The 12,624-nt window shown below is 36.3% G+C and overlaps 2 protein-coding genes across 3 annotated transcripts; one reads left to right on the top strand and one right to left on the bottom strand.

Annotated features, from left to right (window-relative positions):
• The first annotated feature begins 4,369 nt into the window (after positions 1-4,369).
• On the top strand, positions 4,370-9,154 carry LOC111326448 (galanin receptor type 1-like). Of its 2 annotated transcripts, XM_088744668.1 has the most exons (3): positions 4,370-4,740; positions 5,418-5,480; positions 5,898-9,154. In XM_088744668.1, exon 3 carries the CDS (start codon positions 5,900-5,902, stop codon positions 7,040-7,042), a length of 1,143 nt encoding a protein of 380 aa, XP_088600794.1. In that variant the 5' UTR covers positions 4,370-4,740; positions 5,418-5,480; positions 5,898-5,899; the 3' UTR covers positions 7,043-9,154. The 2 variants fall into 2 exon arrangements, with proteins under 2 accessions (XP_088600794.1, XP_022786185.2); XM_022930450.2 differs by lacking the exon at positions 5,418-5,480.
• A 195-nt stretch (positions 9,155-9,349) lies between these two features.
• Positions 9,350-12,517, bottom strand: LOC148741718 (prolactin-releasing peptide receptor-like). Its single transcript, XM_088744678.1, has 2 exons — positions 12,409-12,517; positions 9,350-10,685 (listed from the first exon to the last, which is right to left on the bottom strand). The coding sequence occupies exons 1-2, from the start codon at positions 12,422-12,424 to the stop codon at positions 9,685-9,687; spliced, it is 1,017 nt and encodes a 338-aa protein (XP_088600804.1). The 5' UTR covers positions 12,425-12,517; the 3' UTR covers positions 9,350-9,684.
• Between the last annotated feature and the right edge of the window lie 107 nt (positions 12,518-12,624).

Here is a 12,624-nt window from a genome sequence, read left to right as displayed (position 1 = left end):
TTTTGGATCATGCTCAAGTAATTCTAAAAGGCTAAGACGCCCTTGACAAAGAGCGCTTCGGGCTGCGTTCCAATTACAAATTACACATTATCAGATGGGAATTTTAATGAAGGACGCTTAATACAAACGCGGAGTAAGATTAAAACAGGTTAAAACAGGTTTCGGTCACGGCGATAAGCACCGTGGGATGCGATCAATAAACGGCAATCTTCATTCCGTTTTTCAATGTGATTCGAAAAATAAAGGACCATTTATGAACAATTTCTTATCAAAAAATGAGTGATTCGCAACTTGTAAGTTTTCAAAAACACAGCTTTTATTTTCTGGTCCCGGCGTGAACCGCCGATCGTAATACTCCTCCATGTTCTTCATATTTCTCTTTTCTTCTTTGTTTTTTATTCAACCTCTTTGGTGTTTTTCTACACTTAAAAATATCGTTCAGCTCTTAATCCATATAGTCCGGCAATTTTTCATTTACCCCACGCAGAAATTATTCAAAATGAAAAAAGTCAAGTGATTATTAGTTATATTGTAAAAGACAATGATAAAAGTCACATAAAAGACTGAAAGAGAGACACGCAGCCCCAAGGGCTTTAACGTAGATGGCGGCGTTACCGTTAAAAACCTTGGCTTACTAGAGTCATTCAGTTTTACCGTTCCTCAGTTCTGGAGCATCTAAAAAAATGTTCATAAAGAGAAAGCACTCTTGACGTCAATATTGGCAAACTTCTGACTATTTATCACTTTAAACAAAATGAAGCAAAATATCGTGATCTTTGCATCATCAGACAGCTTGTACCACGGTTTCCTGAAGTAAAGTACACGCTTTAATCGCGCTAAGGTTCTTTTTCAGAGGTTTCTCATTTCTTTGATTATTCACGCGGGCTTTTAAATCATGAAAAACAAATTTAGCTCTGTTCGGCTTATAATTAAAATATCATTTGCACGAAGCTTTTAAAATCTCATCGACAAAAAGTAAATGTAATAGACATACAAAATGTATTGATATCATTCATATCACTCTTTACTATTGCAAGTGAAGACATTTCATGAAGACAAGCGAGCAGCCTCTCAGATGAGATTGAAGGAACTAGTACTGGAGTTTGTTACCATTTCAGTAGCTCCTAAAACCGAAATAGCTTGAATAAAGTTGTAATAACAATAGATTTTGGAACAAAGTACTCGAAAAAATGTCTTAATAATACTGAATTTCTAAGCATGAGCAAAGAGAAATCACCGACAAGAGTTCGAGATGGTGTGACATTTCATCTACAAATATTCGTCAATTCCTAAGCTTTACCGGAATTTTAATTACTCGATGATTCGTCACGGAGTAGTTTTTAAAAGGAATATGTTTTGTTCTCTGTTTTTCATAAAATTAATTAAGGCAAGAATTTATCAAGAAGAGGGAAATATCCCAAGTAAAAAAATCGTAGCAAGAGATTGGGTTCATTTCAACCTGGATCCAAATGAAATACTCGACTGATCCTGGAACTCATATGAATAGCCCATTTCCGAATTACCCATGGCCTCATTTTCAAAACGAGTCCTGGTGCTCATCCTTTCACTGATATGACAATAAGTTTTCATTCACATGCAAATTAAACTCATTTTGACAATAATGGTTGAGCACCAGGCCTCGTTTTGAAAATGAGGCTAAGGGTATTTCGGAAAACGGCTATTGATTGTTCATTTTCCCTTTCACCTGCTGCACAATTCTTTCAAATTAGTGACGACAATTTAATGTCAAATCATGATTAAAACTGCCACCTGATTCAGTCATGACCTGTTTGCGGGATAATTTATGGATATTAGAGGGAGAAATTACAAGTTAATCATTGACAGGAGTTAACTCAGGGAGCGAATCTGAACCGCCATGCAGTCTTCCCAGGTTTGGTTAAATTGTTAAAGTTAGGTTAATTTTTCAACTATGTCCACCTTTACATGATTTTTCATTGTTTTCGTGAAGAAGGTTGTAACAAATAACAAGTCATTAAGTCCAACAAGTCATTAAACACGAAGGTGCGCTATATAAGGAAGTCTTCCCTGGGAAGACCTAGGCTCATTTGTCAGTCACCGTTGATGTGTGTGGATCAAATTTAAATGCTGGTAGACGAACAAAAGGAGCTAATGAGATATCTATTGTTTACTTCCACCAGCATGGTGGCATGAGGTAACGTGCGAACCACCTACTTCGATCTCAAATTTACCGCCACAAATAAAGACAGTTTCCATTGGAGAAAGGAAATACAAATCTCAAAAATTCTTGTATTGTGATGGAGACACAAAACAATTTTGAGGAATGCGCCCGCTGTTCACTGCTTTGGAGTAGCTGTAGCTCAAGCTGACTTGACTCTAAGAGTTCTACATCACACGACGGTTGATTGACAAATGGTCCATTGGGACCTAAGGCTCCTTATATAGCGCGCCTTCGTATTTAAAGAAAAATGAATAAATAAATATATAAATGAGTTGATGACGAATGAATACATAAGAGAATGAATGAATGAATGAATGAGAGAGTGAATGAGAAGAGGAGTGAATGAGAGTGATTAAATGATGCCAACGTGCAAAATTCGTGTATCAATCATGAAAAGAATTTCTCTCACATGATTGGATTTTAGTTGTGAGTTCGACTCCTTAGCCCCACCTCATACACGTTGCCGTCATAGTGTGACCCCCCCTGACTATAAACGCATCGAGACAGAAACGATCTAACTACTCCGTAAGCTCATTTGTAAGAAATGGAACTTCTTGGCATATAAGTTTGGTAATTGAAACCCAATTCAACCGAGACTTTTAAATAGGGCAATACGTTTGCAGCTAAAATAAACGGCACACACAGTTGTTCTAACTCTTTTAATTTGAGCTTCATACACCCATTTGCTCAGCGATTTATATATATATTTTAAAATAATTCATATACATATCCTTTCGTTTTCATGCATATTCTTGTAGAGGCCATTTAAGGAACAATTCTGTAATGTTATGACTATGATCTGTAAGAGCATTTTTTTTATCGTATCTGACAGCATGAGACATGCAAACAGATAAATGGAAACGCTAGTCTATTAAATTAATCCTCTGGAAAATCTCTTTAAGTCTCTCTCTTTTTTTGTGCATTGTTCGGTACATTCGAACGTGCGAAGCAACCAACAACGTTTCTAGGTGAGCAACTTATCTTGAGAAAGAACTTGTTAAAATTCTCTTGTGCATGTCGTCCATTTTTACTGGATTCCGAAATGCAGGCATGTAATTTGGCACGAACCCCCAGGTATACGGTATAGCTTTCAATAAATTTTAGGTGAACTTCAATTAACAATCGTGTTATTTCTAAACTACCGCATACATCCAAGCAGTCGGGTTTTTTTTTCTAAAATCACATGGAAAGGAAAGTGCGTCATCAAGTTCTGACGTTTTCATTAGGGCTGATTAAGTCAATCAGAAGGATATTAATTGAGATAAAGCGGAATTAAACTGAGTCAAAGCCAACCGGACAAAGTAAATAATGTACATTATAATAAAGGTTAATGGGAAAGAAATGAAATATTCATTTTGCCGGGTTATGTTTAAGCTTTTGAAATTCATACATTTCATAGCCTTCTTTTTGTTTTCACTTGAAAGCGTAGCTAAAATGAAAAACAAACAATACGACGAACTTTGCCAAATTCTTCTGGATTACGCAAAATGTGAAATTTAGAACTCAAACGATGCTTCTGTGTCAACTAAATTGATTTCTGGCTAAATGTCAATGGAGAAGTAAGCACTTATTCGTTCGGGAAAAAGTTTCAAAATTCGAGAAGTGTTCCAAAGTTTGGGTTGCACTTTTAAGCTTTTTTTATTTCACTACCAACTGTATAAATCTTTTTTTCTCGCAATCTATTCACGTTTGCATGAAGAATAATCTTTTAAATTGATTATAGACTTTTTTCTTTTCGCCTGTAAAAAGATGTATGACGAGACTAAATAAAGTTTGATTTCATCTTTCCGCTGACCCAGACCGGAAATTCCGCTGTTTAGTTTCTTTCGGGGATTCGAAATATTCAATATTTAGAGAAATATTTTCAGCAACACAGCATTGGCACAACTAGAAATAATTTCTAACAGCTTACTTTTTACCGTAATACTGGCAGAAATTACAATCATGTTAAAGGCTTTATGGAGATGACAATTCGAAACATTCAATATTTAGAGGAAATATTTTCAACACCACGGCTCTACCACAACTAGAAAGAATTTCCATTTTTTATTGCAATACTAGTACTTTTGAAAAAGTAAACACCCAGGTATTTGAAATCGTGACCAAGGCTTGTAATTCAATTACTAGATGAACAATTTTAATATGTTACACTGCTACAAATTAAAGTGTTCTAGATTATTCTTGGATTTAAAAAAAGTACCCTAATTTGAAAAGTTTTTTTAATTCGTGGCAAGTAAGACTATTCTCTTCTCTTGAGTCAAGCAGGAGCAAAGAAATTTTTTTTGTGGAAAAAAAGCACTCTCGGCGCCCGAGGCTGGACCGGTAGCGGCAAAGTCACAGTCAAATCTTCGGTTCGGCTTTGAATGCATCACGTATATTTCTCTAACTAATTAAATTGATCGCTTTTAAAAATTCCCATTTACAATAAACAATATAGGCTTTTGCCGGTTTTGTGAAACAGCACATTTTCCCCTTCATCTACGATGGAGAAGGTCTATGCTATTCAGTTCAACAAGTCGAGGGAACATAAGAGCTTAATGGTAAGCCAAAACCCCTTTCTTGTTGAATAATCATTACAAAAAAAAACCCCAAAAAACAAAAAAAAAACAAAAAAAAACTAAAAAACAACGCCTAAAGGGGATGTCCATATTCTTCTACTCTCAGAGCAGTTATCTTTTACTGTAAATGAATACAGTTCAAAATGATAACAATGAACGATTGTGAATTCCATTCAGACATAATAATTTTTAAGACAAGAAAATATAAAGTCAATTCAATAACCGCTCGTAACTGATGGCAAGAGTTTTTTGTTCCTATGAAATGATATCTGCGATCTCCGGCATGAGATATTGAATGAGCCTGATTTGAAAATAAACCTTGGTTGATTTGTCTTTTTCATCAAGGAGTATCGAGGGACAATACTTGTTCCTCGAGCACCTTGCAGTGGAACCCTTAACACGCCTTAGTTTTTTCTTGAGACACTTCAGCCGTTCCTTTTCACGATCAAGTGTTCCTTTCAAGATCAAGCGTTTTTCTTTAAGATCAAGTGCATCAGAAGCAGAAAATATAAATGACAACAACAAAAAATACAAACCAGCGTACCTGGTTCAATATTCTAGTCGCGTTACTGACGAAAATATCAAATTTACAAGTAACGCGAATGCTACAGTAAACCCTGTAACACATTGAAGAAAGGTCTCTGTATCAATTTCCACAGTTCGACTCTCGGATTGTTTAGGGGAGCCATGAGGAATACATACTGCTACGAATTTGAAAGCAGGTAGGTTCTTATCAAGAACCTAACAATGTAAACCGAATAAAGGGATAGGTTTTTTTTTTCATGGGCTAGTTCGCGTGTGTACCACTACCACAATGCACATGCTCACTTTCTTGCAGCAGGCTGATTTGATATACTTTCGGAATTGTTTCGTTTTTCTTTTACTGACAATTTAATGAAAGTTCTTGCAATCGTCCAGCGCGACTGGGGAGAATCGTTATTGTGAAGGAAATAAATTAATGATGTTTATCACCTTGTTATCATACAGAAGGACAGGATATTAAAGTACAAAGTGAAAATGTCATTGTATGCATGCATTTCCGGGAACTGAGCATGCTCAAGAAATTATAAAGTTAGGTGATTTAGCTTCGGGCAGAAGGCCCACAATATCTTAATACACATTTTGTTTCCAATTTACAGATATGAACAGCAGTAACAATTCAATGGGTGATGTACACACCTCTACTCAGTGTACCTTTGGGCTTATTTCAAAAAGCCTTTCGACAAAGTTGGGTTTGACTATCGTCTATGTTATTGTGTTCATTGTCGCCCTCTCTGGAAACTGCGTCATTATTTTGATAGCAAAAACCAAAAGGCGTCTTCGAAAAGTGGCCTTCAACTATTTCATTATCTCCATGGCAGTGGCTGATATACTGGACGCTTTGGTTGCCGTACCAATGACAGTTTGGCATATCTATATGTCCAACCACTGGTTTGAAGGATTAATTGGAGATATCACCTGTAAATTTTTCAACGTTCTCTTTAACACATCACTAGTAGCCTCTATTTTTACCCTTGTGGCTATCTCAGCGGATAGGTACTTGGCGATTGTGCACGTTATGAGGGAACCTCCCTCGAAAACGAGAGTGAAATTGGGCGTGGTTTCAGTATGGTTGCTTACCGCTGTCATGTCTCTCCCCTATATGGTCAAATACAAATTTCGTCCATGGAAAAATGGACGATATTTCTGTTATGGCAGGTGGAGCGACGATTCTGGAAAAAATTTATATTTTTATAAGTATGAGGTGACAGCAAGATTTATATTCTTCTATGCGTTCCCTCTTATTGTTATAGCTGCTTTGTATTCCCTCATCATTCAAGTCTTGAAGAAACGACAAGCCTTTGGCGAAAACATGTCACAGCTCCGCATTCAACGGCAGAACATCACTGTGATAAAGATGTTAGTGACCGTCGTTCTTCTCTTTGCATTTTCGTGGCTTCCAGCCCATGTGGTGTCGATGATGATTGCGTTCGCCCCAGAAAAGATCTATTGTTGGCCAATTTCTCTCCTGTATACACTTCTTGTGCCAGGCCATGCAAATGGCGCATTGAATCCGTGTATCTACATCATCTTCAACGAGAATTATCGGAAAGGACTTAGGCAACTCCTCGTCAGATGTCAAAGAAAGACGAGAAATCGAATTCCTACTTGGAAGATTAAACAGTGGCCGACATCATCAACTCTCGAGCGAGATCCCAGCCGAGGGGGCATAAAAGGCTTCTTTCGTCAACTCTCTAAAGAAAAGAGCACTGAAACCGATGAAGTGTTTGTAACGCAGCTATAAATCAAATACTCGATGTATGGCACAGTACAAACTGACTTTTGAATCTGTTTAAGTTATCTTTCTGTGCTCTTCACTTTATTTCTGCCTTCACTTTATTTGAAAGTCAGGTGGAGTGATCAAAACAAAATGTTAAGTAAGTCACTGTCACATTTATGAACGTGAAGAACTATTAGTTATTGGTTAAAAAATGTAATTTTTTTCCTTGTGTCACGATTGAATATAATCTCCTAATTCTTTTATGGCATTATAACTTCTGATGGAGTTTAAAGTTTTACGATGGACCTCTGTACAGATAAACTTTATAACCTGAGAGGCTCTTTTTCAAAGTCTGAAGTGACTGAACATAATGATATTTGATAATGACACCCAATTGTAATGAACAGTGAGTTAAATTAACGCATGTGTACTATAGATCAGACAAGATATGTTCTGCCCAGGATGGAAGCAAATACTTTTTAAATTAGCATTATCTCTCTTTCACAGAATATGACACCCTTAGTCTGAGTAATCCTTTTATCAGTTATTCAAGGAAAACGATCTGAGAGAAGGATATTATCTTTAAACCGGATATTTCTTACCGGCTGTGCATCAAAGTAGAGTCTATTTCTACTAAACGCTTTTGTAAGTATAATAATGATAACTGTATAAACCATAGATACGAAAATGACGAGAAATATAACAACAACCATCACGATAAAGTTTAAGACGACAACGACGACGACGACGCACATCGATGACGACGACGCACATCGATTACGACAACGAACATCGATGACGACGACGATGGTGATGACGATGATGATGATATTACAAACAATGCTCCATGATGAAGACAGTGATCCAAGCGGTAGTATAGACCGTATTGAAAGTAATAGCTATAATAATGATACTGAACAAGTTGGAAGACGTGAAGAAAAGAATTGATGTTAAGTTTAGTTATCATGCAGACTCAGTTTTACAGACATGATTGCCATGATACCATTTATTGTATGATAACATTTATTGCCTATGATACCATTTATTTCCATGATACCATTTATTGTATGATACCATTTATTACCATGATACCATTTATTGCCTATTACCATGATACCATCTAATGGTATCATGGTAAAAACATATGGAACACGCTAAGCCGGAAAGTTTCCGAGTCCATCAGAGACTTCAGTTGAGTGTTGAGTATAAAATGTGATATAAAATGTTCAGGAATATACCTAATTGACGAATTCTTCATATAGGACAGAAGTATCAATATTTAATACATGTACAGCTCATCAATCAAATTTATTCTTGTTTTTCTCGTTGCCATGTTCCCACCAATAACGTAGCTCCATTTTCTGCCTTTAAAAGCACACACAACTCACAAACCCTCTATTCGCTTTGACCAAGGGCTAACGGTCGAAACGTCAGCTTTTGTAATCGTTACGGTGGCCAATTTACCATTTCAACTTTGTTGATATATCCAAATTATTTCGTTACCCTCACCGACGCAGCCCCAAACAGTTTCTTTAGAAACTATCAGCCTTCTTTTATCAATCAAAGGACCCTTCCATCAAAAGTATTGGTTCCCAAAGTGGTTCAGAAAAGCCAAGCGGGGCTTGTTAGAATTCGCTGTATTGATTGGTATCACAAATTACATGTGCTACAACATAATTATGCAAATATAATATTCATTTCATTCAGACCGAAAAAAAGATTCGATGAGCGTAATGCGGTGTGTGTATATATATATATATATATATATATATATATACTGGGGTCCAGTAGCTCTACCGAGCAAAACTGACGAAAATAAAAAAGAATAACCGTAATGAGAAATTACAGCTGATCGATTGTAAAGGAGATCAAACTACTTCGGCAATGTCATGTCATCATTTTCACGCAACAGATGTCTCCGCCCTATGAATTTCCTAGACAGAGCAGAAGAGTGTTTAGATACGACTACCGAAACTGTGCTTTACCTTTGCTCGAGCATGACTTGTGTCACAGGTTAGAATCTCTTGGTCGACAACATACCTGATCTTTAACTAATTTACAACCTCTCAGCAGTATTATGGCACAAAAATCGTTAGAATGTGAAACCTCGATAAAAAAAAAAAAAAAAAAACAGGATGGCTTCTTATTAAAGAAATAATTTGGATATATCAACAAAGTTGAAATGGTAAATTGGCCACCGCAATGATTACAAAAGCTGACGTTTCGAGCTTAAATACGAACCTAATCTATGTAGCAAAGTATTAAGAATACTTCATAGAAATTTGGGAAACAATAGTTATTAAAGACGTTCGGTATCCTTTGTGCTGTAAAAGTGATGGGCTTTTTGATTCTTCCTCAGCGTCGTAAAGTTAATTTTGATTGGATTTCCAAGGCGCGGATTTGCCCATAAGAGTTTCCTCTTTATCAAGCCCAAATAAGTTACTTACTGATGACGGTATTCACTAAATAAGGATATATTAACTATGCACATGGGTAGTTTTCTTGAAAATCGCCAGAAATATAACCACTTACTCATAGTTTACTTTTTGTTACTCAAGTTATCCATCTCTTGTTTTTATTTTTTCCACAGTTGATTTAAATACTGACAACTGTATGGGGTCGTCCTTAATCTCCTACTAAGAACTTCTCTTCGAGGGCTGCATGTTTTACACTCGGTTTTTGGAAACATCGTTCTTTCCTGTTTTCCTCAGCCCTTTTTCAAAGCTGCCATTAAATACAGCATATATGATTGGGTTACCAGCTGCATTTAAATGTGAAATCCAAAAGAAGAAAAATGGAACTGCAGCGGGAAGTTTGCAATAAGTAATAATATCAAAAGCAGACAGAAGGTGGTTTACATGGGCAAATACCCAACAAAACGCAAATAACGAAACAATAGAAATTAAGAATTTGCAAATTTTTCGGTTACGTTTGGTTCTCTTCGCTTGCATTTTACTGTCATTGATTAGTTTCAAGCTATTCAGAGTGAGACTGATTACGATATTCATTGTCCCTATTACAAATAAGGGAATAACGTACGTGAACACAAACTTGACAATCTCTTCACCCCTACTGACAATTAAATGCGTTTCAAGATCATCGCTCCATAGTGAACGACACACAGACTTATCAGTTGTCTTCCTTAAGTGCATCTTGTATAAGTAAGGGGAGGCAACTACTGCGGAGAGGAACCAGACTGAGACAATGCTCCTCTTTACTGCTTTTCTACTCATTGGTTTCTTTGAGGAATGGGAGATTGAAAAGTACCGATCCACAGACATAACTACTAAGGTCCATATTGATAGATAAATAGACAGCGTAAGAACGAAAGGAACAATTTTGCAAAGAACTTTTCCCAACAAGCCTGAAATCCAATGATGACCAACAAAGGCGAAGGAAACTGCTAAGATGGCGGAACTGAAGACCCCAATGATATCTCCAATAGCCATATTAATGATAAGATAGTTAAAGGTCATTCTCGCTGTGGTTTTACATCTACGCAAGATTAGAATGACGAGGATGTTTCCTATACTTGCTGCAATTAGTAAGACGGCATAGGCAATTGTGAGTGAAATTTTAGTGTAGAGACTTGGGCAAAACACGCCACAGTTACAGTGCAAAAGGTTCGAGGACGGGTTGCCTTCGGAGTTGTTTGACCCATTCATATCTGTAATTAGAAAACAACAGTCGAAATATACATTTAATATCTAAAAATAGAGTGAACATAGACAAGTTAACCTGCTGAGGACTTCCTCGTAACAGTCAAACCACATTAAAAGCTCGCTGACTCTTATTCAAATGTAATCAAAGCCGGCAGCAGTGGTGCAACGAAATTATTAAAAATTAACTGGAAGGAAACAAAAGGGATAAATTACCATCAAAACAATGCAAAAATTATGCGCTGTGTAAATTGATTTTCACTGCAGGTTTCTTATTTCAGTTTCGCTCTTATTCATCTCCTCAAAGCGATGGATTCCATTGCCTCGAGGAACACAGATTAAAATGTTAAAACTGTCACATCTAAGAATTTTTAGCTTTATAAATTTGTTTTTGAAATAAACGTTATTCCCTGTTTTTTTTTTTGCGTCATCATCCTCTTGCTTCAAAATGTGTTGATATTGAACGGAGAAATCGCTTCCTGGTTACTTTCAAGAAAGAAAGGGTTAATTTCCGGCGCTTCCAAATCTGAGCGGCAAAGTTTAAAAGCATGCATAAGAAACGTTGCTGCTAAACGTTATTTTTAAAAACATAATTTTTCTTTTTTCCATATGTGTTATTAGTCAAGTGAATATCCTCCTACAGAATTAAGAAAATTTACCTTTAACATATACAAACACAAGATCGAAGAAGTTTCTTGCGGTGTTGACGAAAGGATAATGCAAACAGAAGCTACATAGAGTAATATATTCCAATGAAATTTGATATACTGGCCACACTTCTTTGGTTCAGTTTTTATTAAAAAGCTCAGGTTCATTAGATTCTTACGAGCACTATTCTAACTAGGAGAAACAAAACAAGCTTAAAAAACCGAAAAGTAATTTTAATCATGGGTTACCAAGATGTTAAACTATAACTATCTACTGAACGTAACGTGGTTAATTCTCCCCTATGATGCCAAAATTTCATTTTACTTTATTTTCCTCACCAGACGTAATGATATTCCATGTTCAGACTCAGCTGTTTTTCTCGTTTATGGGTTGATCAATTATCGAGGCAATGCAATTGAGGTAATATCTCTGGAAGATTGCTTTGCTTTATATACTCCGACACTATCTTATTATCTACCAGAAATATCCTTGAAAAAAGTCGATTGGCCGAATATTACAACCACATTGTTCATCAGAATTTATACGTCTTCAAAATAAATTTTATCAAGCTTTACTATAGGTTGTTCTGTTTTCTAGGGGTATGTTATTATATCTGAATACCGTGATGTTCTCTGACACAAAGTCGGGGTTTTCACGACTCCATCTCGACGCAGCAATTTGCATGATAGTAATCAACTGCATAAATTGACAAATTAAGTCCATGCAGTTGTTAAGATCTTTCTTTTGTCGTGTACTGAATGAAAAGTGAATTCATTTCTTTAAAAAGGATAACACCTGGCTGGCGAGGTTTGTGACAGAGAAAAAGGGATCTCAACTCTAGAAAGGCGCTAAGCTTTCCAATTTGACTGATTCAAGTATATTGATATTATTTGGTGCCGAATTCTGTTTGTAAGACTTCCATAAATAAATGGTCATCATTGTACCCTATTATATTATGGTTTGACTTGAAGTTACCTTGGACGGCGCCATATGAAATAAATACGTTTTCACCCGATTTATATACATGAACACACACATACAAATTCTAAAAATTCAGATGAAACCATTTATAGCACAACATACCTCGAGAAGTTTCCATTCAAAACGCAAATTCCAATTCAGGAAGCTAGTAAAGTAAAAATTCCTACCAGAATCAAGAAATGCTCTGTGGCGTTCGCCAATTAGCGAAAACAGTAAGCATCCCGACTAACAATTACTGGATAAACCACAGAAGCCGAGGTCCCTGATTGGTGATCAGTTAAATCGTGTTAACGTGTTAACTACACGTGTTTAAACGAT

Source organism: Stylophora pistillata, chromosome 1, assembly GCF_964205215.1.
Source record: "Stylophora pistillata chromosome 1, jaStyPist1.2, whole genome shotgun sequence".
NCBI lineage: Eukaryota > Metazoa > Cnidaria > Anthozoa > Scleractinia > Pocilloporidae > Stylophora > Stylophora pistillata.
Note: the sequence above shows the minus strand (reverse complement) of the source record. Positions and strands in the feature narration are given on the sequence as shown.

What these genes read in the sequence shown, in the direction of transcription:
- LOC111326448 (XM_022930450.2), top strand. Translation starts at nt 5,900, where the DNA reads ATGAACAGCAGTAACAATTCAATGGGTGATGTACACACCTCTACTCAG.